The following is a 27,060-nucleotide window of genomic DNA, read 5'->3' on the forward strand; positions in this document are numbered from 1 at the left end:
CGTTACTTGCTTTATTTCAAGGGCTTGTAGTTGTTTGTAGGGAAGGCAAATTGTGTCGTTAATACCTGGAATTCACAGCACAGATCATCCAGCGTTTTAGATTTGGCATTATTTTGGCTGTACTTTTGAATGAGAGGCACCACTCACTCCTTTAAAAGAACCAAACATATACTGTTTAATTCCTAATAAGTCTTAGAGACGTCAAGCGAGCGGCGTGCCAGACTTTATGACTTTATGCCAATTACACCATAAACACTGGCTGCTTGGATGTAATCCAATTAGTCAGTAGGCAGCTCCTGATGGTCACCTCTGTGCCATGTTATTGTGTTCCTTCATGCAGCTAAGCACAGCCTTCAATAGCTAATTGCACCTGTTGCACGGAAAACTAGGACTGTTGGGATGAGAAACATGATCTTATAAACAGGTTAATGCTGCGTAATGAACTATCACCCTGCAGTGTAATGGAAATAAATGTGGAAAAATGAAGGTAGGAACCCCAGGGTATTGTGACTTCTCCTAAAGGAGTGAAATTTCCCACCTGTTTGTGCAACACATTGTGTCAAGCTATGTAATAATCCCCAGCAAAATGAGAATCAACTCACCGTGCCTTTGCAATAATCTCTATGTTTACACACTCCCATGGTTACACACCGCCCAGACCACAACATCCCATAAGGGAGGGATGGGAGGGAAGGAGGAAATCCATTAACATTTTGGCCACTGTTAGGGATGTGGTACGGAATGCACTGAAATTCCTCACTCTGGGTTAGAAGAGATCTTTGCTGTATAAGCAAGTAGAAGAAAAGAGCTGTTGTTTAGATCTGAACCTTTTGTTTTGTGACACACAGCATGAAAAAGCAGCCAAAGGAAAGGCCAGCACCTGAAGATTTAATGGTAAGTGAAACTTCAGAGCCCCTCAGTATGTGTTTATTTGTCAGTGAATACTTTTTATTTGTGCACAGGGAACTGTATCCATATTTTTTTTTTTGCCTGCATTTTTCAGTATGTGCAAATTGAAATCTAAACTCTTTTCTGGCTCGTGCAGCACTTAGAGCCCGCAAACCCAAAGTGGAATTCTGGTTCCACTGAGGTTTTTGGGTGTTTTGACGTTACCTTCATCGTGGGCAAAGCTTTGCTTGTGAATTGGAGAGTTAACGGAGAACTTTCACGACCGCTCTCAAGTTTCAATCAAAACCATTCTGATGCTTTAATACACAGGTTGTTCAGTTTGGATGCCCAGGGATTACAGCTTAATGTAGGTCACTCTTCGTCATCATTTGCCAGTCTTAACCTTTCCAAATCTGAAGATTGAAAATGGAGGAGGATGTGGTGGAAAAAGTGTGTTTGGAATGAAACACTGGCACCACTGTTTTTCACTTCAATCTGTGTAAAATGAAATTAGATTGACCACAGAAGGCTGAGTTAATACAGAGTTTGGTCTGTCTGTTGAAGGGCTCTCTAAGTGTTGGAATCTGAGCTCAGGGTCCTCCTCTTCTGCCTGCAGTTGTCTTTCCTTTTTTTTCCCAGGCAGGCAATAATAGGGCACCTGCTCTCCAGCTGGTGGCTCTGCATTTAGTGCAGAGTGCTGTTTTGACTCCTTTTAAGCACCTAGAAAAATATTATATCAAACAACTAGTACAAATATTTACTCTCATCAAATGTATGGGAGTTCTGTAGTCCCCTCTGACTCGCCTCAGTTCTCTTCGAGGTTTAAATGCTTCAATATTTTGCTTTTATGTGATGTACCTAAAATCTAAAGATCCAAAATATCAAAATACACCTAAAATAGATAAATATTTTCAATATCTAAATATCCCAACTATCTAAATATCTAAAAATCTTTAATATCTACAATTCTTACATATCTAAATATCTAAAGATCCAAAATACCTAACATCTATAAAATAACTAAAACTCTCAAATACCTAAACATCCAAGCTATCTAAATGTCTCAAATATCTAAAACAGTTGAAATATCTAAAGTGGCTAAAACAGTTCAGATCTCTAAATACCCAAAATATCCACATATCAAAAATATCCAAATACCCAAAATAGCTAAATATCCACATACCAAAAATATCCAGATACCCATCTAAGCTATCTAAAGACCTATCTCAGCTATCTAAAGTGTTTCTAATATAGAAAAAGTGTTCCTATAAAAGAAAATAGCTGATGTAAAGTGGTTATCATTTCTTTCACCTTCATGAAGTAACCCTAGGAATAATTGCTAACAGATTTTAACAAGACAAGGACGTGTTTGCACCCTCTCGGGTTTTTTTTTGCTGCAAGAAGGATAAACAACTGTTTCCTGTTTGCAGCTCTTCTCTAGTTAAAGGCTAATCTCTGCAGCTGCCTTAGGGCAGGTATCTCAGAATCCAGACAAGTCTCCATTTAGCTGCTGGTTAGTAAAGTATTTAACAGTGAATCTCATTTTAAGGATATTAACTTCACTGGGTCTACCTTGGAATCTAGGCACCTGCTTAAATCCCTTGCTAAAATGAGACATTAAGAGTTTATCAGAGCCCCTCCACGTCATGGTGGCGTGTGCCACATACCAGAGGTTTCCACTGCCTTATTTTCTCTTTTTTTTTTTAGTCTATTTTTTGTCCTTTTTTTTAAAACCCAAACTTTTGATGGTTGGAAAATTCTTGCAGTTAGTCACATCTGAGAAAACTTGGAACAGGTTCTAAAGACGTAGAGACATTTACCTTGTGCACTATTATGCTATGGCTGGATAGCTTAGCTATTAAAACAAGGGAATAGGGTTTCATAAAACCTATAGCTGTTTGTAAATGCATGTTTCAGTGAAGCAATAGGCCTGCCACTTATAAATAAAACATCTGCAGCTCCCACATACCCCCATAAGTATATATGTATGTTTGTAAGCAATAACACCACTCCAGGGTGTAGAGTCATAAAAATGAGGCCAAAGGGTGAGTGCCTGCGGTACCAGGGAAGTGCACAGATTTATCTTTACAACTACATGCCCTGGAGTGTGTTAGTCCCTTTTTAAAGGAGGTATTTTGTAAAATAATGTTAAAATTATAGCAGCACAGGAAGGAAAAAAAAAAAAATCCAAAGCCTCCCTACTTTTTAAACAAAATCTTTTGTTTAATGCAGTTTTCTCCTCATGCTACTTTCTATTCAATTATAAATGAGCTTGCAACAAGTACTGAAGCATGAGGTAGGCTGCTCCTGAAATGAAGGAGTGACCCAGTCTTGTCTGTGATGTGGCTGACCCTCATAAGCTGCCCTAAATTCCTTCCTCCAGACTGATGGGCTCAGAGCACCCTGTGCTGTTCCCTAGCAGACTCACTTTTAGCTCAGTAGGTGCTCACATTCAAGCCCTTGGCATTCCTGCACTTAGCCAGTCTTGTCAAGGAGCACTTCATTTATACAGCTCATATGCATATAGAAACTAGAACAATGTGGCTGTGTACACACAGCGTAACTGCATATATGTATCGGAGCAACCTGCTCTGGCTGAAGATGTCCCTGCTGCTTGCAGGAGAGTTGGTCTCTTCTAACCCAAACCAGTCTGGGATTCCAAATAAACTGCCATACTTTTTGGTTATACAGGGCCAGAACAAGAGCTGTTAAATGCCCTCTGAATTTGAATCACAGAATCAGTATCATTTTGGTTGGAAAAGACCTTTCAGACCATCGAGTGCCACCGTTAACCCTGCACTGCCAGGTCACCACTAAACCATGCCACTCAGCATCATATTTACATGGCTTTATAACCCTGTCCAGGGATAGGGATTCCACCACTGCCCTGGGCAGCCTAGGTGAGGCCTTAACAGTTCTCAAGGGGAAGAAATTGTTTCTCATGTCCAACTTAAACCTTCTCTTGTCCTATAATTTGTTTCTTGAGACCTACACCCACCTAGCTCCAAGCTCCAGGAGGTCTCCCCTCAGCCACCTTATCTCCAGGTTGAACAACCTCAAGTCCCTTAGATGCTCCTCACTAGACCTGTTCTCCAGACCCTTCACCAGCTTTGTTGCCTTTCTCTGGTCCCGCTCCAGCATCTTCACAACCTTCTTGTAGGAAGAATTGCTCCCCACCATACCCTTCTAATTTCACATCATCTGTTCTGAAGCCTCTGTTGTAATTCTGAAAGATAGCTCCCTGTTAACTCTGGGAGTGGGGAGAATGCAGATGCTATCAGTGAAATCCTGGACTTGTCAAGGTCAGCTTTAATTCAGGTTGATTTAAATGAGAGCAGGATTTCACCTTGTTCATTGAGGGTGGTTTTTTTTTTTTTTGAGGGGGGTGGTATTTATTTAGAAGAAAAGCACTAGCAGGGATTGAAAGGTGCAACACATAACCATTGTTCGCTCGGAGAAAACAGCGGAGTGCAGCCTTTCGCCCCTGTGGACATTAACCCTACTGGAAGTCACTATTTTGTAACCAATTTAGTATAATTAAAGACTGCAAGCAAAATGAAAGGAGCAGAACATCAATCTTTTCCTACTCTCCTGATAATCAGTGAATTGTTAAATGCACTTCAAGAGCTGGCTAACAATACCTGGAGTGCCAGATTGGCACCTCCAGTGAAGTCAGGGGGTTACCTCAGAGATGGATTTACTCCTCCTATCATGTCAGGAAGCCCTTTTTGCTAAAAGTCACTGTGCACATTTTGTCAGAAAATAGGGCCAAGGCTGTGTGAAATTCCTGTATAAAATCAGCCTTTCTAGTACCATAGATACTCTTGTGCAAGCGAATACTGAATTTCCCTACTGGTCTGAATGGGGTTCCCCTGGGCACGTTTGGTCTCTGTGGCTTTTCTTCCCTATCCCCAGCCACAAACCAAGGCGTGACACCGGTTTCTCCGTGTAGCTGTAACCAAGGATTTAATTGTTTTGAGGTATTCCAAGTGCTTTTTATGGTGGTGTGTTACCAATTTAGAAGGCTGGCTGATAAATTGTGTGTCATCTGTGTCGTTGTCGTTCCACAGGAGTCAAAAAAAGTAATTTCACCAAGCAGTGGGAAAATTGTCCATCCAGGGAAAGGAACAGTCTTTATTATTCACTGGTGGTTATTCTGAACCTCGTGCTCATGATGTCTGCTCTTTTGTCTCCAGTTTGTTCCCTCTTAAGAACAGGGAAACATCCAGTCAATTAAATTGTGCACACTCCTCCTTCAGCACCAGGGGTTTTTGCACTAGATCCTAGCATATTTCTCTGTCTCTTTTTCCAGCTGAGAAAGAAAAACCTCAACAGATCTTCTGTATAAAGATTATTACTGTAGTCTTTGCAATGAAAACTTCCTGTGTTCATGTAAAACATGGAGTTTTCTGACATCACAAGCCTGGCTGCCAGGGAAGGGGAGGCTCACAAGTGTATCTGACGAGTGTGATGTGGGAAAGGTTTAAACTCCCGAGTCGTGCCGAGTGACTGGGTAGGCATCTGCGGGCTGGTGTGGCTCAGGGAGCTGCAGATCTGACTGTATTTACGGTATTTTTCAGAAGCTTTCCATTCTAAGCTCTATTTAATGGAATCTATGCATAGTAAGTAATCAGGTCAGAGAGAAGCAACATCCCCTGTTTGAGATCAATCGCTGGCTAATACTTTATCTAGGCCACTTTATTATCTCATGCTGATTCCATTCCCATTCTCCTCCTCCTTTGTAGCATGCACTTCAGCTGTGGTAAAAGTACGTATCGCATACATATTAAAAACATATACCCATTCTATCTGTATGTAAATGTGTGAGACACAGCTGGATATTGCAGGAGTTTGATTTACTAATAGTTATTATCTGTTCTAGCTGTTCAGAGGCAAAGAGAGTTTGGGAAAACAAGCTAGCGCAGAAATTGCCTTTATGATATCACTCCCCTGCTTTGGTAATTGTTTAAAATCTCTTCTTTAGCTGGAAGCTTGGCCTTTTATTGTGCAGATTGCGGGTGTTTTTCAGAGAGCCAGTGGAAATTTGGAAGTCTCCTTGAGTTTGGTTTTTTTGGGGGGTTGTTTTTTTGTGAGTGTAGCGTTGAACTCCAGCGTGCCACATACGGCTGTTTAAATGAAAGCGGTTTGCTTAGAGAAATGGTATGTGAAACACCAAAAGTCAAGTGTGGAGCAGTTCTTCTGTTAGGCTTTCCCATGGGTACATAAAAAGCACAGTCTTGAAGATGCTGCTTGGATTTCTGAGGGAAAGGATTGGGCAAGAAGACGCCTTGCTGTGTGCAGTTCTGGGCTCCCCGCTTCAATGGCAGTAGCTAGCTGGAGAGGGTATGGAAAAGGGCTACAAAGATGCTGAGGGGACTGGAGCATCTCTCTTATGAGGAAAGACTGAGAGAATTGGGCCTTTTTAGTCTGGAAAAGAGAAGATTGAGAGAGGATCAGAGGATCTTATAGTTACTTAAAGGGTAGGTGTCATGAGGATGGGATCAGGCTTTTTTCAGTGGTTCCCAGCGACAGAAAACGTGGTAATGGGCACAAACTGGAATGTAAGAAGTTCTGTCTCAACCTGAGCAGGAACTTCTTTAAATTAAGGCGGGCAGAGCACTGGAGCAGGCTGCCCAGAGCAGTGGTAGAGACAGTGAAAATCCACATGGATGTGTTTCTGTGTGACCACCTCTAGGTGAACCTGCTTTGGCAGGGGGGTTGGAATCGGTGATCTCCAGAGGTCACTTCCAACCCTTACCATTCTGTCATTCTGTGACTGCTTTTGAGGGAGGATGGAGTCACGTTCTGTGCTCAATTACATCTCAATTGATTTTTGTTCGAGTCTCCCAATTTTCATCACAACCAGTAGCTTTCATCCTCTTCAATTTAAAAATTACTGATGCTTTTTATGTTGGTGTTTTACTGATTTAGAAGGTTGTGTGATACATTGTGTGTCATCATCTGCTGGAAAACATCATCATCTTTGGTGTGGATTTTGGTGTTGGTTTTTTTTCATGTAATACCTATTATAGTTTTGAAATGTCCCATTCCTATGCATCCAGCAATCTCTCTCTCTCCATTTCAGGAGTGATGTTTAGACCAGGCACCCTGACCTCATTAGTTACAACAGATAGGTTGGCTGTGTGTTTAAATGTGTTAAAATATGGCAGACTCTCAAAAATGGATTCCAGGTGGTTGTTCCCCATCTCCAATAAGTACAGGGAATTAAAAATAAGAAGCTTTTAAGTAGCTATGTTTTCAGTAGCTGTATTTTCAGTAGTTATATTTTGGAGAGCCTGGACAGTAGCACCTCTTCTCAGGTGGAGCTGAACTTGCTTAGAACTCATTGCATTAAACCATTGCATGTAGCTCTTAGGAAACACTTGTATTTTTTTATGGTTTAAACAAACGAATGTAGGATCAGCGTAATCCCACCTGGATTTTCATGTAAGCCTCCAGAATAAAGCCAATAAAATACAGACACTTTACTTTTGACAATAAAAGGGATTTCCCCCAGCAGCTCATTTGGCTTTTGCATTATAGTTAGAGGCATTGTTGAGTAGCTGAGATGATTCTACAGGTTGTGGGGGTTATATGATGTTAACTTTTGGGAAAGACCAGAGGCCTGTCTGCAGTTTGATTTTCACAAGCATCCTGTAAATCCTGGAAAGGTAGCACCCATCTAGATGTTTAGGCATCACTGCTGGATCACAGTTGAGTTAAGAATTTTCCCTCTTTGGCTACCTGAAAGCATTAGATAGTTGGGGCTTTTTTCCTGATCCTGGTTCAGGATGTCCTATCAGCAATTATTTGTTCAGTATAAAATTATCCATGCTTGGACTTGTGATGGATAGCTTTGTGTGCAAATATTTAGCTCTCCTCTGTCACAGTGATCCCAGTTATTTACCCATGACAAGGAGAAATTCTGACAGACAGCAAAACACATGCCAGATGTGAAGGAAAAGGCGCTCTCCTTATTTCCCAAGGGAAGAAGTACAGAGCCAAGTATTTCAGCTGTTATAAATACAGAATCATACAGTATTTTAGGTTGGAAAGGACCTTTAAGATGATCAACGCCAACCATTAAATATATATGGTAAATATTAAACTCTATCTTCAATCTATCAATTCAGACATGCAGTGGACTAGAAGTCCTGGGTCAAATCATGGATACCTTGGAGGCAATGTCACAATTTCTATTGACTGTACTGATGTCAGGATTTCACACTAGGGCTCAGGATGCTCTTGTTACTTTGTGCTCATCAATTTCCTCACTCAGGGTAGCTCAGCAGTTGGAGGAAAAAAAATACTCTTTTAGGTGGCTGCATTGCTCAACCTATTCCCCTCTCAGCTGAAATGTGGAAAGGTGGGTTATGGATCTTCCCCCTCTCTATTCCCTCTGGCTTTAGAGCAAAAAAGCCATTTCTGTCTATAGGGCTATGATTTGCTCTTCACTGTCACTTGAGAAATCAGCCATTGAAATGGAGAAACACATTCTATCAGTGTCACTAAATCCAGCAAATACAGAAGACTAAGATTGTGACAAGGTTAACTTGCAAGTGGTAGAGTTTGAAGGTGTTATATTCATTCACTGTCTTCTGCAGTCCCGGTGCTTGTACAGCCACTGACTTTGTACAAAAAATGTGAACATCTGACTTTCTCTTTCCAACATGCCCTAAAGCTACACAATATACTAGCACTTCCCAGTGAAATGTGAAAAGAAATAACTGGGGTTGGCTGAAAGAAGTGTTGAAAATCTAAGGAAATTGGGCAAAAACAAATTGGCAGCAGCTGAGGGTGATATAGTTAATATTTTTGGTTACTTGAGTCTCCCGAGCTTTACAGTTTAATTTGAGCAAATGTTTCATTTGGCACTTCTGGTGGTTCTGTAGTTCTCCAGGCACAGAGACAAATATTTACATCTTGCCCGTGTAGGTAGCAGAATTGCAAATCTTCCATTTATGATACATTGAGAAGAGCATTCTGTCTTGTTGATGTTTTTATGTCAGCTGCCTACCCTACATATTCCCTTTTTAAAAAACAATCAACCCAGCTACAACAACAAAAAATTCTGTTAACAGATCCAAAACCGCGCAGGGCAGTGGTGGGAGTCACCCTGCCTGGAGATGTTCAAGTAATCTGTGGACATGGCACTCTGGGACATGGTTTAGTGGGTATGGTGTTGGGTTGACAGTTGAACTTGATGGTCTTAGAGATCTTGTGAATGTGAAAATAAGAGCCATATCTTTAATTCCCAGTTGCTCTCTACAACTACCTGAAGGGGGGGGTGTAAACAGGCAGAGGTTGGTCTCTTCTCCCAGGCAGCCAGCACCAGAACAAGAGGACACAGTCTCAGGCTGCGCCAGGGGAAGTTCAGGCTGGAGGTCAGGAGGAAGTTTTACACAGAGAGAGTGATTGCCCATTGGAATGGACTGCCCGGGGAGGTGGTGGAGTCACCATCACTGGAGGTGTTCAGGAGGAGACTTGACAGGGTGCTTGGTTACATGGGTTAGTTGATTAGGTGGTGTTGGATGATAGGTTGGACACGATGATCTTGAAGGTCTCTTCCAACCTGGTTTATTCTAATTCTAATATTCTCTTCAGGTTAGCAGTTGGACTTGATCTTAAAGGTCTCTTCTAAACTAAACAATTCTGTGATTCCAGATTCACCAAAGAATTTGCTCTGACAGGCAGCTGCTGAAATCTACCTATGATTATTTATTTGTATAATAAAACCAGGATTTTAAACTGATTCAAAGACACTGCACAGATGAAAATTGCTGCCAGCCACTGGAGGTTCTCTACTCAGATTAGCACCTCAAGACACTCCTGCAGTATTAAATAAGAGTAGTAATAGCCTATGAATAAGCAGAATGTAAAGCAGGAGATACAGATATGGCTTCTTAGTGACCTGTGCGCATTATGCCTCAAATCCCTTTAATCAGATTTGTGCCGCTTGATTCCTGCATCCACAGAAATTCAGCTGGAGGATCAGGGCCTAAAGTAGTAGTTAAAAAAAAAAAAATCAATTAATAGTACTTTCTAATTTGTGCAGTTGACAAAAAAACGCATTTAAATAGGGGACATTTTTCTACTTAAGAGGGCTGCACTGAAGGATTTTTTAATTGGATTTTCATTGTGATTGACAGCCTTTGATTATGACAGTAACTTTATTTGGCTGGACTGTTATAGCCCTCTTGTTCAGGGTGGGTTTTTTTTGTTGTTTGGGCTGCTTTTTGGTTTTTTTTTGTTCCCCCTCCTTCTTCCCATCAAAGCTCTTCTTTTTTTCCCCCTCCCAGCAGAGCAGCAGGGCCTGTGAAAGAGCCTTTTAGCACCTTTGTTGCAGCCATCCCTGGTGACGATTGGGCCCAGCTGGTAGCAGATAGGAAAATGTGCCTCTCACAAAGAGGTTGCATCTCCCAGTCTCCCTCCTTTCAATAATTTTAAGAGCCCCAGAAACCTGTTGAGGATTAGAAGTAGCTTTTAGATGTGAAATGAGTGTTAAGTATTAGTAATCGGGAGATTAGGGCCCCGGGGACAATGGGAGATAAACAACTGCAATTAAGGCAAATCTGCCAGAGTAAACAAAATTTAGCAGAAACAGATGCCCTAACCATTTTGGGGGATTGATTGGAGGGCACCGAGGAATCGATTTTTGTCTTGTTTACACTTCCAAACCCCTGTGATAAACTGGGGAGGCTAAATATTTCATACAGCCTGATTTTAGTTAATTTTTTTTCCAGCTCCTCACAGTAGGTCTGCTCTCGTCTAACAGTGACCAGGCCCGAGTTTATTCAGCATTCACAGGGAGCAGCTAATTGTCTATGAAGGGCCCCTGTGTTTAAATGGGCTTGACAGGAATTTAAATTTTGTTTCAATCAACCTCTGCGCTCACAGCCTGCTCCAGTTCCTAATTTTTAAATTAAACATGATTTTATTTATTTATTTATTATTTTTTTTAAAGGGGAAGGAGGGGGGAAAAAAAAAAAGGAGCCGAAGGCTTTTCTCCGGAGCCTCCCACCCCGGGCAGCTGCCGCAGCGCGGGAATGTGCGGGTTGATGATGAAGGCTGTGATAGCAAAGCACGGCGAGCCGCAGCCACGGGAGAGTTCATTGGCCCAGAAATGTGCATCTGCCCGTTTGGACTGGACGGGAGATGCTGGGGTAAAAAGCTTGGCTGGTGTAGATCAGGATGGCTTCGCTGGCATCTGCCTGCGTGGCTGTGGGGAGCTGTGGATTCCACCCGGGAAAGGCTTCCCAGGAGGGGACGGTGGCGTTAAAATACAACTCTGAGGATGGAAATGGTTTTTGTGGCCTCAGTCATTTGTTCGGTGACCTTGTGAGAGATTCAAAGGAATTTATTTTGGGTTTTTTCATCCCAAGCCAACTAGTGGTGATATATTTTGCTGCCTTCTCTGTCTTTGCACGTTTGTTTGGACATTGTTTCATACCATAGCTTTTGCTGCTTCTGAGATACTGTGCTTTGACAACACATTCTTTCTTGATCGCTTCATACTTGCTTTATTTAATCTCTTCACTTAACCTGGCAGACTTGGGGATGTGATTTTGCAGATGGAGCATAGGCAGGTAATGCAACAACATGTGGGGAACTTTAGAAACAACTTGTTCATTTGCAGAAACTTCATCACAGAGTTGCTAGCAAAGTGTGAGCTGTTTCATTCTCCCTTTTTGCTTCCAGCCAGATCATTTTCTGAGTGGTTTTTTGTTCTGTTCATTGCTGCTAGAGTGTATATGTGTGCATACGTGTACGCATACAGCATTTTCTACTCCAAGGTTTGGGTGAAAAACATTTGGATGATTGTTTCAGTTTACTCCTGCATAGTGTTTTGGGTTTTTTTCCCCCTTCAGTAGAAACCAGTTTCTCAAAACTTGGAGAAAACAACCAATTTTTCCACCCTTCTTTCCCAAGGGAACAATTAGTCTCTCTTTGAAGGAAACACTGTATCGGCTTTTACTGTGTTGACAGGCTCTGGTTGGTGTCAGTGAAACTGTTCCTATGCTGGCAGTGAGGTATAAGCTGAAGAGACTTCAGCAGGTGGATCTCCATCAGCATTAGAGTTTAGGTCAGGTGTGCCTTTTTGGTGTGACTCTCCTGCTCTTTCAGAGCTACCACTCTTTCATTCTCATCGCAGACAGGTCTTGAAGCTCGTGAATCGAATCGATTTCAAATTAAACCAAACCAGAAGATGTGCTGCAGGCACACACCTAATGAGTTCCATCTACTAATGGGTGCTGCATCCTCAGAATAGACCAGAACTGGTCAAAAGTAAAACCTCTTCCATCCCTGAAACACTGCACCAACCATTTCACTCTGTGGATCTGCTTCTGTTGTCGACAGCTTGCTAATGTTGATATACTCTATCAGCCTTGGGCCACTCTCTCTATTCCTCTTCTACAGCTCTTCTTAGCCTCCACAGCACTTGCAGAAGCATACTCCAACACTATTTTGGTTGCCTTGGTTGTTTTTTAAGAGTCATCACCAAAAAAAGAGGAAATAAAGAGATACCTTTGCTGGGAGTTAGCTGGGTTTGTTAGCTGAGCACCAAGAGGCCTGCCAAGCACCATTACCAGTTCTGACAGCAAATATCAAAAGCAAAACTGCTGTGGAAAGAATGATCTGCAGATGGGCAAATAGACTGCTCTGTGCCACAGCCAAAACCAAAACTTTGTAGTAAATTCAAGACTAGTATATGCCACAGGAAGAGAACAGCTAAAATCAGACCTATCCAGGTAGGCACTCATGCACACGCTGGGGACCTGCAATAGGAGGGGATCAAGACGTTTGAAGTCAAGTTCATGCTATAGAAGTCAGAGGAGCTGCACTGATTCTTGCTAATCTGACCCAAAAAAAATTTCCCTCTTGGCTATGAGTTAAGTGTTGAGTTCCCAGCCTGGACATATCAGTCAAGTGCACAAGGGGTCTGTGAGAACTGCTTTTAGGGCCACCAGACCATTCTTTGGTTATGGCCATTGTCCAGTGCTTCACATTAAGATTGGAAGAAAAGGGGGCTAATCATAATGGAAGGAACTGCATTGGTGTTTGGAAATTCAGGTGTGATGTGTGGACAGTTCTTCTTCAAGTTAAGCTTTTGAGGTTTAAGTTCAGCTGTTCTTCCTCTTGGTCCATCCATTACGCTGGGGAACTGCCGATATTTAAAGGCAAATCCTGTAAACTTCAGCAGAATTTTGGTGCCTCAACAAAACTACTAAAGCAACCGAAAATCACTTGCAATTAACTTTGTCCTATAAAAAGCACAAGTGCATTGGTAAAAGTTAATCCTCAAATAGATAAACAATAGGGAAAAGAGGGGGGGAAAAAACCCAACCAACCCCCACAAGAGGACTCAAAAGATGAACAAAAAATACAGCTTCAAGACTTCACTGCTTAATAGCGTCATCCATTTGTCTTTGATACATTTCTTATCTTCCCTTCACTATCTCAGATATCATCAGAGGGATAAAATCATTAGTGTGCTAATCTAGATAGCTGGAGTTCTAACACTGACCTAGGCTAATCTGCCTTTGCAATTTCAAGAACTATGTTTGACTCCTCTGAAAGTAACCTTAAATTGTAGTCTTGTAAGAATTCCAGAGCTGTATCCTTCACTCCTTCTCCTAATGAGGTTATGACCAAATGCTCATTATAATTGCTTTAGACTCCTTTTAATTTTCAAGCTTATTAATCATAAGAAGAGTTATTTAAAATTGCATAAATTAATCTTAGATTAAAAGCCCATCAAAGCCTCGAAACAATTAAGAATAAGTAGGATTTCCCTGGGGCAGCAAGTTTTATTTTAATAGTGTAGTCAGGTGGATATCAGAACATTGAAGTATGGTAGTGATTAATGTATGCAAAATTTAAATGAGAGCTTTTTAAATGGCAAATCTAAATCACATATTGACCTAACTGTAGGCTTTAACTGCATTGTCTGTCATATATTTAAGCTGTTTAGTAATCAAGGTTTTAATTACAGCGTTACGTTAGGGAGGCCGCGCGACAAACAAAACTCGCCACTTCCCGGCAGGCTGCGTGGAACTGTTCAGCAAGGCTGGGGCTGTGCTGTGAGCTGCAAGGAGTGAGGAAAGAGAGCAGAAACTTCAAGGAGACTAATGATACTTGATTTTGCTTATGGATCTTGTTCTTGTCCCTGCTTCATCTCTGCCCAAAAAATGCCACCGATGGATGTGGTTTTCTGGCCCTCCCTGCTGCCCCACCACCATCTTCCACACTAATTGGTCCTTTCCACACTCTGAGCTGGCAGAAGCTACAGGTGATGTCCTCATGGGGATGGGGGATTCTGTGGAGATGTGACTTTCTGGGTGCTGAGAAAGACTTGAGGGTCTTAGTGGGTGAAAAAATGAAGATTAGCCAACATTGAGTGCTGAGCAGAGGCAGTTGTGTCCTGGGCTGATCCCCAGCAGTGTGGGCAGCTGGTGGAGGGAGGGGATTCTGCCCCTCTGCTCCACTCTACTGAGACCCCCACCTGCAGTGCTGGGGCCAGCTCTGGAGTCCTCAGCACAGCACAGACAGGGACCTGTTGGAGCAGGGCCAGAGAAGGCCACAGCAATGATGAGAGGGCTGGAAGTCCTCTACTGTGAGGCCAGGCTGAGAGAGCTGGGCTCCAGTGAGATCTTCTGGTGGCCTTTCAGTGCTTAAAGGGGCCGGTAAGAAAGCTGGGGACAGGCTTTTGAGCAGAGCCTGTTGTGACAGTACAAGGAGTGATGGTTTAAACTAAAAGAGGGAAATTCAGGCTGGAGATGAGATTTTTGACACTGAGGGTGATGAAACTCTGGCCCAGGTTTCCCAGAGAGGTGAGAGATGTGCCATCCCTGGACCCATTCCAGGTCAGTTTCTTTGGGGCTCTGAGCAACCTGCTCTGGTTGCAGCTGTCCCTGCTTACTGCAGCAGGTCAGAGTAGATGACCTCTAAGGGTCCCTTTTCACCCAAACCAGTCTATAACTGTATGATTCTTTTGTCTGTGCCCTCCATCCTGTGCTACCCGCAGCTTTGCAGGCTCCTGCAGATCTGCTGGTGCGCTGTGTGTTTGGCCCCTGCTATGGGAAATTGCACTCCTGCAGCCAGCGGGGAAGAGGCTCTCGGGGATGCTGAATTCCTCACCAAGCACAGCAAGAGGCAGTCCTTGCCCTCAATAGTCGCTGTTCTGAGGATAAGAACTGGGGGAGAGAACTGGGCCAGTAAACACTTGGTCCCAGATCAAACACAGCCATGCAAGTACATAGGAGAAGTTGGTACTTCACGGCTAGACTTGCTGTGAGTTGACATCTGCAGTCCCACCATTGCGTGTGCCTCATGGAAGAGACAAGCAGGCTTCATTCAAGGTCAGGTTGGCCAAGGCTCTGAGCACCCTGCTCTGGTTGCAGATGTCCCTGCTCACTGCAGGAAGCTTGGACTAGATGACCTTTAAAGGCTCCTCCCAACCTAAGCCAGACTGTGATTCTATGGTTTGTGGCAGAGAGCGTCTCTCAAAGCAAGCGTTGATCTTGCTGGTGCAGCGTGACACTAGGGACCCACATTCCAGGCACACATGCTGGGCCTCCTGGTCACTGCTGTTTCCAGCACTTCAGGCACTAACTCTTTTCTTTAAAGGGTCACCTCCCACGGCCAAGACATCCTAAAATTACAAAAAGAGATGCACCAGCCAGATCACACTTAAATAATGTCTTGCAGTCTTTTCACCCCTGTGTATATTCTGTGTCTCCACAGATCAGCACAGGTGTTTAAAGCCCTCAGATTTTTACCCCACCTAAAGCCTTAGACATGAGCGACAGAGGAAAGCCCCTGAGGAGGACTCTGACACCTTCTGTGCCTGTGAATTAACAATATTTGGGGAGTCAGCAAGAGAGTATTGGCCTGAGGATTCCTCACTGCTATTCCTGGCTGTGGGAGCAGAAATGGGCCTTGTGGATAGCTAGCACAGATAATTAGAGCAGCGTTTCGTTTGGCATGTCCTTGGAGGCAGCAGCTCTAGATGTAAAATTCTCCACTACTGGAGGCAGTGGTAGTGTGATGAAATCTTCTCTATGCTGAGGTGACTAGAGTGGGACACAGGGTCAGTCTGGCAGTAGTTTGGGTTACTCAGCACCTTGCCTTTCCAGGGGTCCTGGGAAGATAGTACAGCTCCAGAGCTGAGATTAATGTTTGTCCTTTTGGAGGTCTGACTTGTGCTATCACTAAACAAATGAATGGGCAAGAACTTCCCCTCACGTTGATTACAAGAGCTGCAAATAGCACAGAACATATCTAGCAGTGGGAAAACTAGCTGGGATGGTGACTGTGGTGGGCTGCTTTACAGCCAAGTCCTTATTTTCCAGAATCTCAGGGCCTGTGCTCCTTCAGCCAGCTAGGGATGAGTTGCCAGCCAGGGTCTTCTGATTTAACATGTGCCCTGTGGCCATCAAAGAGAGCTCGTGTAGTGGAGGAAGGCATGGGACATCCCAGCTGATCCAGAAACATAAGAATAGTCATAATTTTGGTCATGTTTTTCACTGAGTTACTTCAGGCCCAGGCTGAGGTTCTGCCAAATGGCTCTCAGTTGTGGGGGGGTGGAAATGGGTGTAGCAAGCAGACAAGTCCCAGGTGTCCTGCAGGCAATGATGGGGCTATGCAAACCTGAGTCAGAGGATCCTGACCCAGTACCTGAAGAGGGCCTACAAGAAAGCTGAGGAGGGACTTTCTACAAGGGCTTGTAGTGATAGGATATGGGGGAATGGATTGGACCTGGAAGAGCGGAGATTTAGAGTGGAGAATAGGAAGAAATTCTTTCCAGTGAGCGTGGTGAGACACTGGAACAGGTTGCCCAGAGAGGCTGTGGATGCCACCTCCCTGAGGTGTTCAAAGCCAGGTTGGATGAGGCCTTGAGCCGCCTGGTCTAGTGAAAGGTGTCTCTGCCCATGGCAGGGGGTTGGAACTAGATGATCACAGAATCACATAGATTGGAAGAGACCTCCAAGATCATCAAGTCCAACCAATCACCCAGTCCTAACTAATCAACTAGACCATGGCACTAAGTGCCTCATCCAGTCTTAAACACCTCCAGGGACGCTGACCCCACCACCTCCCTGAGCAGCCCATTCCAATGGGCAATCTCTCTTTCTGTGAAGAACTTCTTTCCACGATCAAGCCTACACTTCCCCCCGCACAGCCTGAGACTGTGCCCTCTCTTTCTGTTGCTGACTGCTGGGGAGAAGAGACCAAGCCCCACCTGGCTACAACCTCCCTTCAGGTCTTTAAGGCCCCTTCCCAAACTATTCTGTGATTCTATGATTTCATGCTCTTCCTAGATCTCAGCTCCTACTGCCAGGGAAGCCTTGCCAGTGTTGTTGGGGATTCAGGAACGGTAGGGAAGGAGAACAGGCTTCCTGGTTTTGTTTTGTTCTTAGAAGGTGCCCCAGTGCTCAGAGGTGCCACGTTTCATGCAGGAAAAGCTCTGGCTGGCTGCATGTGACGTGCCATGAAGATGTTCCATGCTATGGAGCAGGGATGTGCCATTTCTAACATTGCCTAATGAACTGCTGCATTGTCTTCTCCCTTCCCCCCTTTAAAAAATGGCCTCAGAATCTTGTGTTAAGCAGAGAGTGAGCTTCCCTTAAAGCAGCCTGTAGCCATCAGTAATATTTATTTTCTCTATTTGTTTTAAGCCTGTGAAGTCTGTGGTTTCCTCCATACTGTCCTGATGGAGCCCTGACCAGCAAGCGTGCAATGCCCCTAGCCCTAATGTGCCATTAATGATAGGTTAATGTAGAGTATAATGTTTTTTGGACTCTGGGTTCATTACACTTCTGAGTGCAAGGTCCTTCTGCCGAGCGCCCAAGGTCCCACTGCATTATATCATGCAATAAAAATACCCTTTTCATATCACAGGCTAATAAACTGTATTTGAAACGCTGTCTGAGGGTACCGCCACCGTCGCGGCCGTCGCCGGCTGCAACAGTTGGGATCCTTGTACTGTGGTTTTTGTGAGGCTGAGTTCAAGTTGGTAAAGGAAGGGCATTGTTTGGCTGTGCTCCTGTGTCATAAATCACAGAATTTTTTGGCAGGTGGAAAGGGACCACAAAACACCACCGTGGCCATTAAACCGTGTCTCCAAGTGCCATGGCCACGGGTTTCTTGAACGCTTCCACAGGGATGGTGAGTCCTGTGTCCAGTTCTGGGCCCCTCAAGTTAAGAAGGACATTGAGACACTTGAAATTTCAGGTTGGGTATTAGGAAGAAGTTCTATACAGAGAGAGTGATTGCCCATTGGAATGGGCTGCCCAGGGAGGTGGTGGAGTCGCCGTCATTGGAGGTGTTCAGGAGGAGACTTGATGGGGTGCTTGGTGCCATGGGTTAGTTGTTTAGGTGGGTTGGATTGGTTGATGGGTTGGACGCAATGATCTTGAAGGTCTCTTCCAACCTGGTTTGGTTTATTCTAAATAAAGTTTTTTTGAACGTGTCCAGAGAAGAGCAACAAGACTGGGGAGAGGCCTTGGCCACAGCCCTGTGAGGAGAGGCTGAGGGAGCTGGGATTGCTTAGCCTGGAGAGAAGGAGGCTAAGGCTAAGGGGAGACCTCATTGCTCTCTGCAGCTACCTGAAGGGTGGTTGTAGCCAGGAAGGGGTTGGTCTCATCTCTCTAGCAACCAGCACCAGAACAAGAGGACACAGTCCCAAGCTGTGCCAGGGGAAGTTTAGGCTCAAGGTGAGGAGAAAGTTCTTCATGAAGAGAGTCATTCGCCATTGGAATGTGCTGCCCAGGGAGGTGATGGAGTCATCATCCCTGGAGGTGTTCAAGAGGGGATTGGATGTGGCACTTGGTGCCATGGTCTAGTCATGAGGTCTGTGGTGACAGGTTGGACTCGATGATTTTTGAGGTCTCTTCCAACCTTGGTGATACTGCGATACTGTGACTCCACCACCTCCCTTGGGCAGCCTGTTCCAAAGCCTCACCACTCTTGCAGGAAAGAATTTTTTTCTTTATATCCAACCTAAACTTCCCCTGGCAAAGTTTCAGGCCAAAACAAGTAAGTTTTTATTGTGAGGCTGGGTTAAGGGGCCAGTGAAGCAGGCAGCTACTGACATTAGCCAGGAGGGTGACATGCTACATTCCAAACTTGAAGTACTGGTCAGTCACCAATTCCTTTTTAGATCTGGAGGAGTGACGGGGTGGTGATTCCTGGCACAGAGAAGAGTGTGGCCAACAGGTAAGGCAGGTTCTCCTCCCCTTCTATTTCACTCTAGTGAGACCAATGGAGGCTATGATATTGGTTAAGGGACTGGAACATCTGTCTGATGAGGAAAGGTTGAGAGACCTGAGGCTGTTTAGTTTGGAGAAGACTTAGAAGAGATCTGAGTAATGTTTATGAATATCTAAAGAGTGAGGGGCAAGAAGGCAGCACCCAGGCTCTTTTCAGTGGTGCTCTGAGATAGGACAAGGGACAATGGATACAAACTGGAACACAGAAAGTTCCACCTCAATGTGAGGAAAAGCTTTTTCGCTGTGTGGGTGCTGGAGTACTGGAGCAGGCTGCCCAGGGAGGTTGTAGACTCTCCTTCTATGGAGACGTTCAAGACCTGTCTAGATGCATTCCTGTGTGACCTGCCCTAGGTGATCCTACTTTGGCAGGGGGGTTGGACTGGATGATCTGAAGAGGTCCTTTCTAACCCCCTCCATTCTCTGACTCTGTGATTCCCTGGACCTGTGTGTGGGAGGCAGCATAAACTTTTACATCTGTATTACACTAAATAGCTAAAAGGGTTCAGGTAGCCAAGATTTGGGGCTGTGAGTGGTGCACAGACCTTGTGTTAGGGCTGTGTCCAAGAGGACTTTCATCTCCTGTGGGCATCTCACCATCATTCCTACCTCAGTGCTGGTGAGCAGATCCAGAGCAGAGGTACATGTGGTGCTGGAAAGGGCTCATGGGTCTGCAATCCTACCAGGGATGCAATGTAAGGTCTGTCTTAATAAGCTCTGGCTGGGTTCTTATCAGAAATGAAGATTCCTCAGGCTGGAGGAGAAGACCACAAAAGCAAAACATTGAATTTTATGGCTAGGTTAAATTAGTGAACTTTTACCCTTGAATAATGGCAGTTTAATTGACTGGGCTAAATGATTGATGGTTTGTGAGCACTGAGTTTGAATTAGCAGGGCTGCATGTGCAGGGGAGGGCACTGCCCTTTTAATTTCATGTCAGATATTTAAATCATTTACATCACCCTCTGCAGGGTGCTCCCCTTGGAAAAGAGTTAACCTGTCTGGTGGGACAGTGCAACTTGAGCAGTGTAGCCTTTATCAGGAGAACAAGATGAGACAAGTTCATTTAAAAAGCCTGGTTTGTCATTGTTTATCTCACTTTCAGAGTTGACAGACAAAATTAGGCTGCCTGACACTCACTCCAGGGCTATCCCTGGGCCTGTCCTGCTTGACCTTTTCAGCTCCCAGCTGTTGTGTGCTTGCTGGCACACAAGGAAAGCAGTGCATAAGGAGTGGTGGCTTTTCAATGTCTTTTTATGCTGCTTGAGCCTGCTGGATGGAGTGATGGCCAGGTGTTTTCAAGGCTGAGTATTTCAAAATCACAGAATCCCAGCATGGGGGATTGGAAAGGACCTCTGGAGATCATCCAGTCCAACCTCTGTGCTAAAGCAGGAGCACCCACAGCAGCTTGCCCAGGATCACAATGGCCACATGGGTTTGGAATCTCCCCAGAGAAGGATACTCAACCTCCCTGGGCAGCCTGTTCAGGGCTCCAGCACCCTCACACCAAAGAATTTTCTCCTCATCTTCAAATGGAACCTCCTAGGTGCCATTTTGTACCCTTTGCCTCTTGTCCTGTCACTGGGCACCACTGACAAGAGTCTGGCTCCATCCTCTTGCCCTCCACTCTTTAGCTCTTGCTGAATATGTAGAAGATGCCCTCTCAGGCTGCTCTTCTCCAGGCTCAACAGCCCCAGGGCTCTCAGCCTTTCCTCCTCACAGAGATGCTCCAAGCCCCTCAGCATCTTTATAGGCTCCACTGGACTCTCTCCAGTAGTTCCCTGTCTCTCTTGAACTGAGGATCCCACAACTGGACCAAATACTCCAGATGTGGCCTCAGCAGGGGAAAGTAGAAGGGGAGGAGAACCTCCTCACTAGCAATATAATCTAACCCTTGGGAAATCTGAGGAGTCATATTCCTAGGGAGTAAAGTGAGCATGTGAAACCCCAGGGTTTGGTGGAATCGCCTCACAAAACAAAGCAAACATGGCCAGCAGCATGGCTGGCTGGTGCTTGCATCCTGGCAGAGCCTGCAGTTTCCCTCTGTGGGTTGTGAGGAGCATAAATGCAAGGATATATCCTGGGTGTGAGACATCTTCCTCTGCGGGGAGCCTCTCCATCGTAAAGGAGATTCATGGGAGGAGCGGCCTGGCTTTAATAGCTGCCTTTTAATTGCCCCAATGCATCTGCTCTTCCTTGTCTGTGGGCTCTGCCTTGTTTTTCCCTAGTTCTCACTCGTGTCCTTGACTGGTTTTTTGTTTTAGAGACAAACCAGCTACTTCTGTGCCATCTTGTTCATAATAAGCCTTTCACAGAATCCCACCATCCCAGCATGGTGGACGTCGGAAGGGACCTCTTGAGATCATCCAGTCCAACCCACTGCTAAAGCAGGGGCACCTGCAGCAAGTTGCCCCGGACTGCAGTGTTCAGGTGGGTTTGGAATCTCTGCAGAGAAGGAGCCTTCACAACCTCTTTTGGGCAGCACAGGTGGAACCTCTTGAGTGCCAGTTTGTGCCCATTGCCCACTGAAAAGAGTCTGACCCATCCTCTCACCCCCCACCCTTTAGCTCTTGCTGGTCCAGGCCTTGACAACCCTTCCACTGAAGAAGGACTCTCAAGATCTCAGATTTCTCCCTGAGAAGTTTTGGCTGAGATTTCCAGCCATCCCAAAGAGCTGAAGCCAGAGCCCCTCACTCTTCCTCCATAACTCTTGTAGCTAATGATGTATTTTATTCCTGTGGCTCCCACGTTTGCTGGCCCTGGCCCACAGGATTTTTTATTGCCTGGAGCCGATGCCGTGAGGATTTACTGTGCTCTGTTTAGCCTGGGGCTGCTTCATTGCTCCACTCAGTGCCACCCTCACCCAGTCACCCACCAGCCTTGCAGGCCCCACGTCAGCCCCGTGCTGGCTCGCTCTCGGTGTGCCGCTCCCCGTCATTCGCCGCTGCGCCGGGCGGCCTGCGCTGGCAGTTCACACCACTACGTCACCCTCCCCAAAGGCTCCTCAGCAGATCTGCTCTGATTCCTGTCAGGCATTGTTTGCAAGAGCTATGAAGTTTAGTGTTGCAAAAAGTGAGCTGCTTCTGAGTGATTTGGAGTGGAGGTTTTCATCATCCGTGATGGTTTCTCCTGGCGATTGCTTTCTTTCAGTCATTTCTGTAATTGCGGTACTTGGTTTCCTGTGGATTTTTATACTTCATTTGAGATTCATCTGAAGATGGCATGTTCCCATCTCTAGGAATGTGGCCAGATTGAGGCATGAGCTGCTGAAGCCGGATGCTGAAATTGCAGGCCATATATTTCTTTCATCCTGAGCTGCTGTTTTGATTTTCCGAGGTGGCTAAGGCACAGTCTTCCAGCACCTGCAGCTGCTGTTTCATTCATGACCAGGAATATGTTGTAGTTGCTCCTCTTTCCATCATACTTAATTCCCACAGGAGCTTCTCATGGAGACCTGTCTATTTTCATTTCTTTATCAGCTGATCCACAGTGTGCTCAGATGGCTAAGAAGGCCACCAGCATCTTGGCCTGTGTCAGGAACAGCATGGCCAGCAGGAGTAGGGAAGTGATTGTAGCCCTGTACTGGGCACTGGTGAGGCCACACCTCAGATCCTGGCTTCAGTTTTGGGCCCCTCACTACCAGGACATTGAGGAGCTGGAGCGTGTCCAATGCAGAGCAACAAAGCTGGTGAGTGGTCTGGAGCACAAGTCCTACACGGATAATATGGATCCCAGAAGGAGTTCACTGGTTCAGATCACTGGCTTGTTGTGTCTCCTGTGACCCTGACCAGAAGGTGTTTCAATGTGGTTAAAAAAAAATAAACAACCTTAAAACCCCAAATGTTGGGGGGGTTGCACAGGTAGGTTGTGTTACCTTGGCTAACTCTGCCTTTTCCCCTTTGCAGGGCCACCCTTTCATCGTGCAGTACAACGATGGGAATGCTGAGGTGGTGTCCATGTGGGTGTGCAGGATGCTTGAGGAACGGCGCTCAACCCAAGGACCACAGTGAGCTGGGCTGGCTCACAGCAGCCCCCAAAGCAGCAGCTCCCCCTGGACTGGCAGCACCAGCCCCACTCTTTGGACTCCTGGTCTCTCCAGATCGTATTTTACTTAAACAAAAACATTTTCCAAGAAGCATCAACAAAATCTTTCAGGATAGTGGTTGCTGCTTTTCCCCTCACTACCACACTAAGGAATCTTCTGCCCACCTTTTGTTGCTGAGCAATTTAATGTCCTCAGATTATCTCCAGTTAAACTGTACACAGCCTTAAAGCAAGTATTTTATAGCTCTATTTTTTTGGTTATGAATGTATTGTATATTTCCTGCCTCCAGAGTATTTTTTAACTCTTAGGTCTTTTGCTATTCTACAGATGACACAGAGGATTTGGTAAGGAGTTGTTGGCAAGTTGGCCCACTCAAAGTTGGGTCTTTGAGTGCAGACAGCCAGAAAATGCTGAGTTTGAAGGTGAAACAAAACCAACCACCACACTGATGTGTGCCAAGAGCCTCCATGCTCAAGCAGTGCAGGCTGACCCCTGCAGGAATAGGGCAGGGATCAGCACTGGTGAGGCCACACCTTGAATACTGGGTTCAGTTTTGGGCCCCTCACTCCAAGAAGAACATTAAGGTCCTGGAGCAGATCCAGAGAAGGGCAGTGAAGCTGATGAAGGGTCTAGAGCACAAGTCTTGTGAGGAGTAACTGAGGGACCTGGGATTGTTCAGCCTGGAGAAAAGGAGATTGAGGAGAGACCTTCTGGCTCTCTACAACTCACTGAAAGGGAGTTGGAGCCAGGTGGGGGTCAGGCTTTTCTGCCAAGGAACAAGTGAGGGGACAAGAGGAAACAGCCTCAAGTAGCCCCAGGGGAGGTCTAGGTTGAACATGAGGAACAATTTCTTACCCCTGAGACTTGTCAAGGCCTGGTCCAGGCTGCCCAGGGCAGTGGTGGAGTCCCCATCCCTGGAAGAGTTTTAAAGCCATGGAGATGTGGTGCTGAGGGATGTGGTTTGGTGGTGACCTGGCAGTGCTGGGTTAAGAGTTGGATTCAATGATCTTAAAGGTCTCTTCCAACCAAAATGATTCTGAGGTTCTAAGGTTTTGCTGAGGTGGAAGGAGGTGAAGTGAAAAAGGACAGTGCTTTCCTAGACTAGAAGTAGGGGTGCTGCAGGGTGAGCATGAGCCACAACTGAGGTGGGCTGTTGGCTTCTGACCACAAGGGGAGAGCAGCCCTGTGCACAGGGAGCTGGCAAACAGCAGCTACACAGAGGGATGAGGTTCTGCCCATGCCACACCTGGAACCTGAGGACCACAACACAAGTTTACCCAGCACCTCACAAGCTTGTGGGGGAACAGAGCCTGCTCAGAGGGGACCAAGCCAAGCTGTGCTCTCGTGGGCAGAGAACAGGCTCCAGGACTTTAATTATCACAGCAATGCATGGCTTGCTTGGAAGCATCTTGCTTTTCCCAGTTCTACCTTGATTCTGATGTTGGAGTTGCTGCAGGATGGGTGCAGCTGAGCCGAGCCAAGGCTTTCCAGGGTTGCTGTCACCGCGGAGGAATGAATGCTGCAAGGTCCCTGCTGTGTGGCTGCTACTCCTGCCATTTCTGTGCACTTCTGCACTACAGACTGACACAGACTTGATCAGTCCTTGGGTTAAGATGTGGATGAAAACCCACAGAAGAGAGGAGAAGGGTGAAAGGGCAAGGCTGGAGTGTGTGACAGGGGTGGAGGAGGAGGTTGGGGCTTCTGTTTGATTGTCTTTGCATTAGAAATAAACTTTTGCTAATAAAACCCCCAGCACAGCTCAGGTGGTTTGTTACATACCAGCAGCTTAAGAAAAAAAACAATAAAGCAGACAAAACACAATTTGGTGAAAAATTCCTCCTGAACCACTGCAAATCCAAAATGTTCTTCTGGAAGCAGGCTGGAAAAGACTTTGTTTCCTTCCTTGGAGGGATCGTTTGTCTTCTTTTGAAGTATAGAGGTTGCAGGCATGAACTTATAGACTAAAGTTTGTCTTAATTGCTCTGATGTCACAACCTCCCTGGCAGATAACAGTGCAATGAATGAGTCAACAGCCCTCATACCTCCAGGTCCTGTTTCTAAAGTGAGACAAATTCCTTCCCTGTGAGCCAACCAGACTGTAGGCAGCTCTTCCATTTATTTATCTCCAACAGCTTGCATTAGCTTGCTCTGGCTAAAAAGTCTCTCCCCTGGATTTAGTTAAAAAGTCAGTAAAACAGAGTCACAGAATGGTAGGGCTTGGAGGGGACCTCTGGAGATCATCTAGTCCAACCCTTCTGCTAGAGAAGGTTCACCTAGAGCAGGTTGCACAGTATGGTGTCCAGGTGGGTATTGAGTAACTCCAGAGATGGAGACTCCACCACCCCTCTGGGCAGCCTGCTCCAGTGCTCTACCACCCTCAGTGTCAAGAACTTCCTCCTCAGGGTTAGATGGAACTTCCTATGTTCAGGTTTGTGCCCACTCCCCTCTTGTCGGGCCAGTGGGCACCAATGAACAAAACCTGGTCCCATCTCCCCTGGCCCCCAACCCTGAAGTGTTTGTTAGCATTGAGATTCCCCTCTCAGTCTTCCCTTCTCTGAGCTAAAAAGCCCCAAATTCCTCAGCTTTTCTTCATACAACTAAGGCTTTCCCCCTCATTTTCCCTGGCAGGGAGGTTAGGAGGGGAAGACATCACCCTAAGAGGCTGTGTAGGACACCAGCTGATGGGGAGGTGACAAATCTGGCTAAGGGGCTAGCAGTGTCATCACTGGCACACAGATAAACCCTGCTTGCTTCACTGGTACACTCAATCCAGCAATCAAGGGCCAGATTTGGTGGCTCTGGTGTCTCTCCTTTCCCAAGTCCTTAAATCAGGTGTGGAGAAGAGGAGGATAAGCAGCCAGAAGTCTGCTGGTGGCACTTTTTCTGCCCCACTGCACTCCCAATGCTGAGTTATCACCATTTGAGGGAAGATTAGGGCTGGATGAGAGGGTGGAGTGGGGCTGGTTGGAGAAAACACTGCCTTTCCCCCATCCTGAGTGGGAGAAAGTCTCCCCAGATTGCCACTTCCTGCCTTGGAGATGGTGGTTCTGTGTGGTGGGTCCCCATGGGACCAATGCTGCACTGGGAGCTACTGGGGTTCTCCCAGCACAGCCCCTCATTCTCCTTCCAACCCACAGCCTGGCCCTGTGTGCAAACCTCTGGTGCCCACGGAGCTCACTTCAAGCATTTCAGCCCAATTCTCACCACCACCAATCAGCACCCAGGGGCAAAAGTATGGGGAAGGGGGGAAGGCACTAAAATTGGGCCAAGATTTGAGCAGATTGGGCTCCATTGGGTATCCCCCACCCTCATCCAGCAGCTCCCTGGGCTTAGTGTCTATGGAGTAGGGACAGCAATGAGCAGCAGTGGGTGGGTGTGAACTAGGAAATCACTGGGAACAGCTTTGCTTGATCCTTTTGACTGCCAAGAGCATTAGGAAAGGGGAGAACTGAGTCTGGGAGAGGTGTTTGTGTTTTCCTGCCTCACAGAGCTCTGTGGCCCTGCAGGGAAAGTTTACCTGGAGGCATCAATAGAAAAAGGATGGACCACAGGGACCCTCTGGAGGCCTCTGCAATGCAGGGAGCATGTGAAGTAAAACCTGGAAATTTGGATCTTAGCTGGAAAGACAAATCCCTACTCTCACAAGGAGCAAACTCCACTGATGGAGAGCTCTGAGAGCCCATAGCAGAGCCCACTGTTTGGTGACTGAGGGACTGCAGGGGGTGATGCCACCAGGGTGGACACAAGGCTTGCTCAGCTCTCTGGCTCTGATTGTGCTCCCCCAGCTCAGAGCTGCCTCTGGGCAGGACAGTCCAGGGAGGCCATCAGCATCCAGCCGCACAGGAGATCCACCTGGGA

The 27,060-nt window shown here is 45.9% G+C and overlaps 1 protein-coding gene across 2 annotated transcripts in view; it reads left to right on the forward strand.

The window, feature by feature from the left end:
• The window catches only part of MAP2K5 (mitogen-activated protein kinase kinase 5), a 161,287-nt gene extending 138,027 nt beyond the window's left edge, over nt 1–23,260 (forward strand). For both annotated transcript variants that reach the window (XM_068143548.1, XM_068143547.1), the window contains 2 exons: nt 849–894; nt 23,063–23,260. In XM_068143548.1, coding sequence (XP_067999649.1) covers nt 849–894; nt 23,063–23,167 — 151 coding nt within the window. In that variant the 3' untranslated portion in view covers nt 23,168–23,260. The remainder of the gene's footprint in view (nt 1–848; nt 895–23,062) is intronic.
• The last annotated feature ends 3,800 nt before the right edge of the window (nt 23,261–27,060 follow it).

This window comes from Melanerpes formicivorus, unplaced genomic scaffold (genome assembly GCF_026170545.1).
Source record: "Melanerpes formicivorus ecotype bairdi unplaced genomic scaffold, bMelFor1.0.p_v2 SCAF_10, whole genome shotgun sequence".
In the NCBI taxonomy this organism is placed as follows: domain Eukaryota; kingdom Metazoa; phylum Chordata; class Aves; order Piciformes; family Picidae; genus Melanerpes; species Melanerpes formicivorus.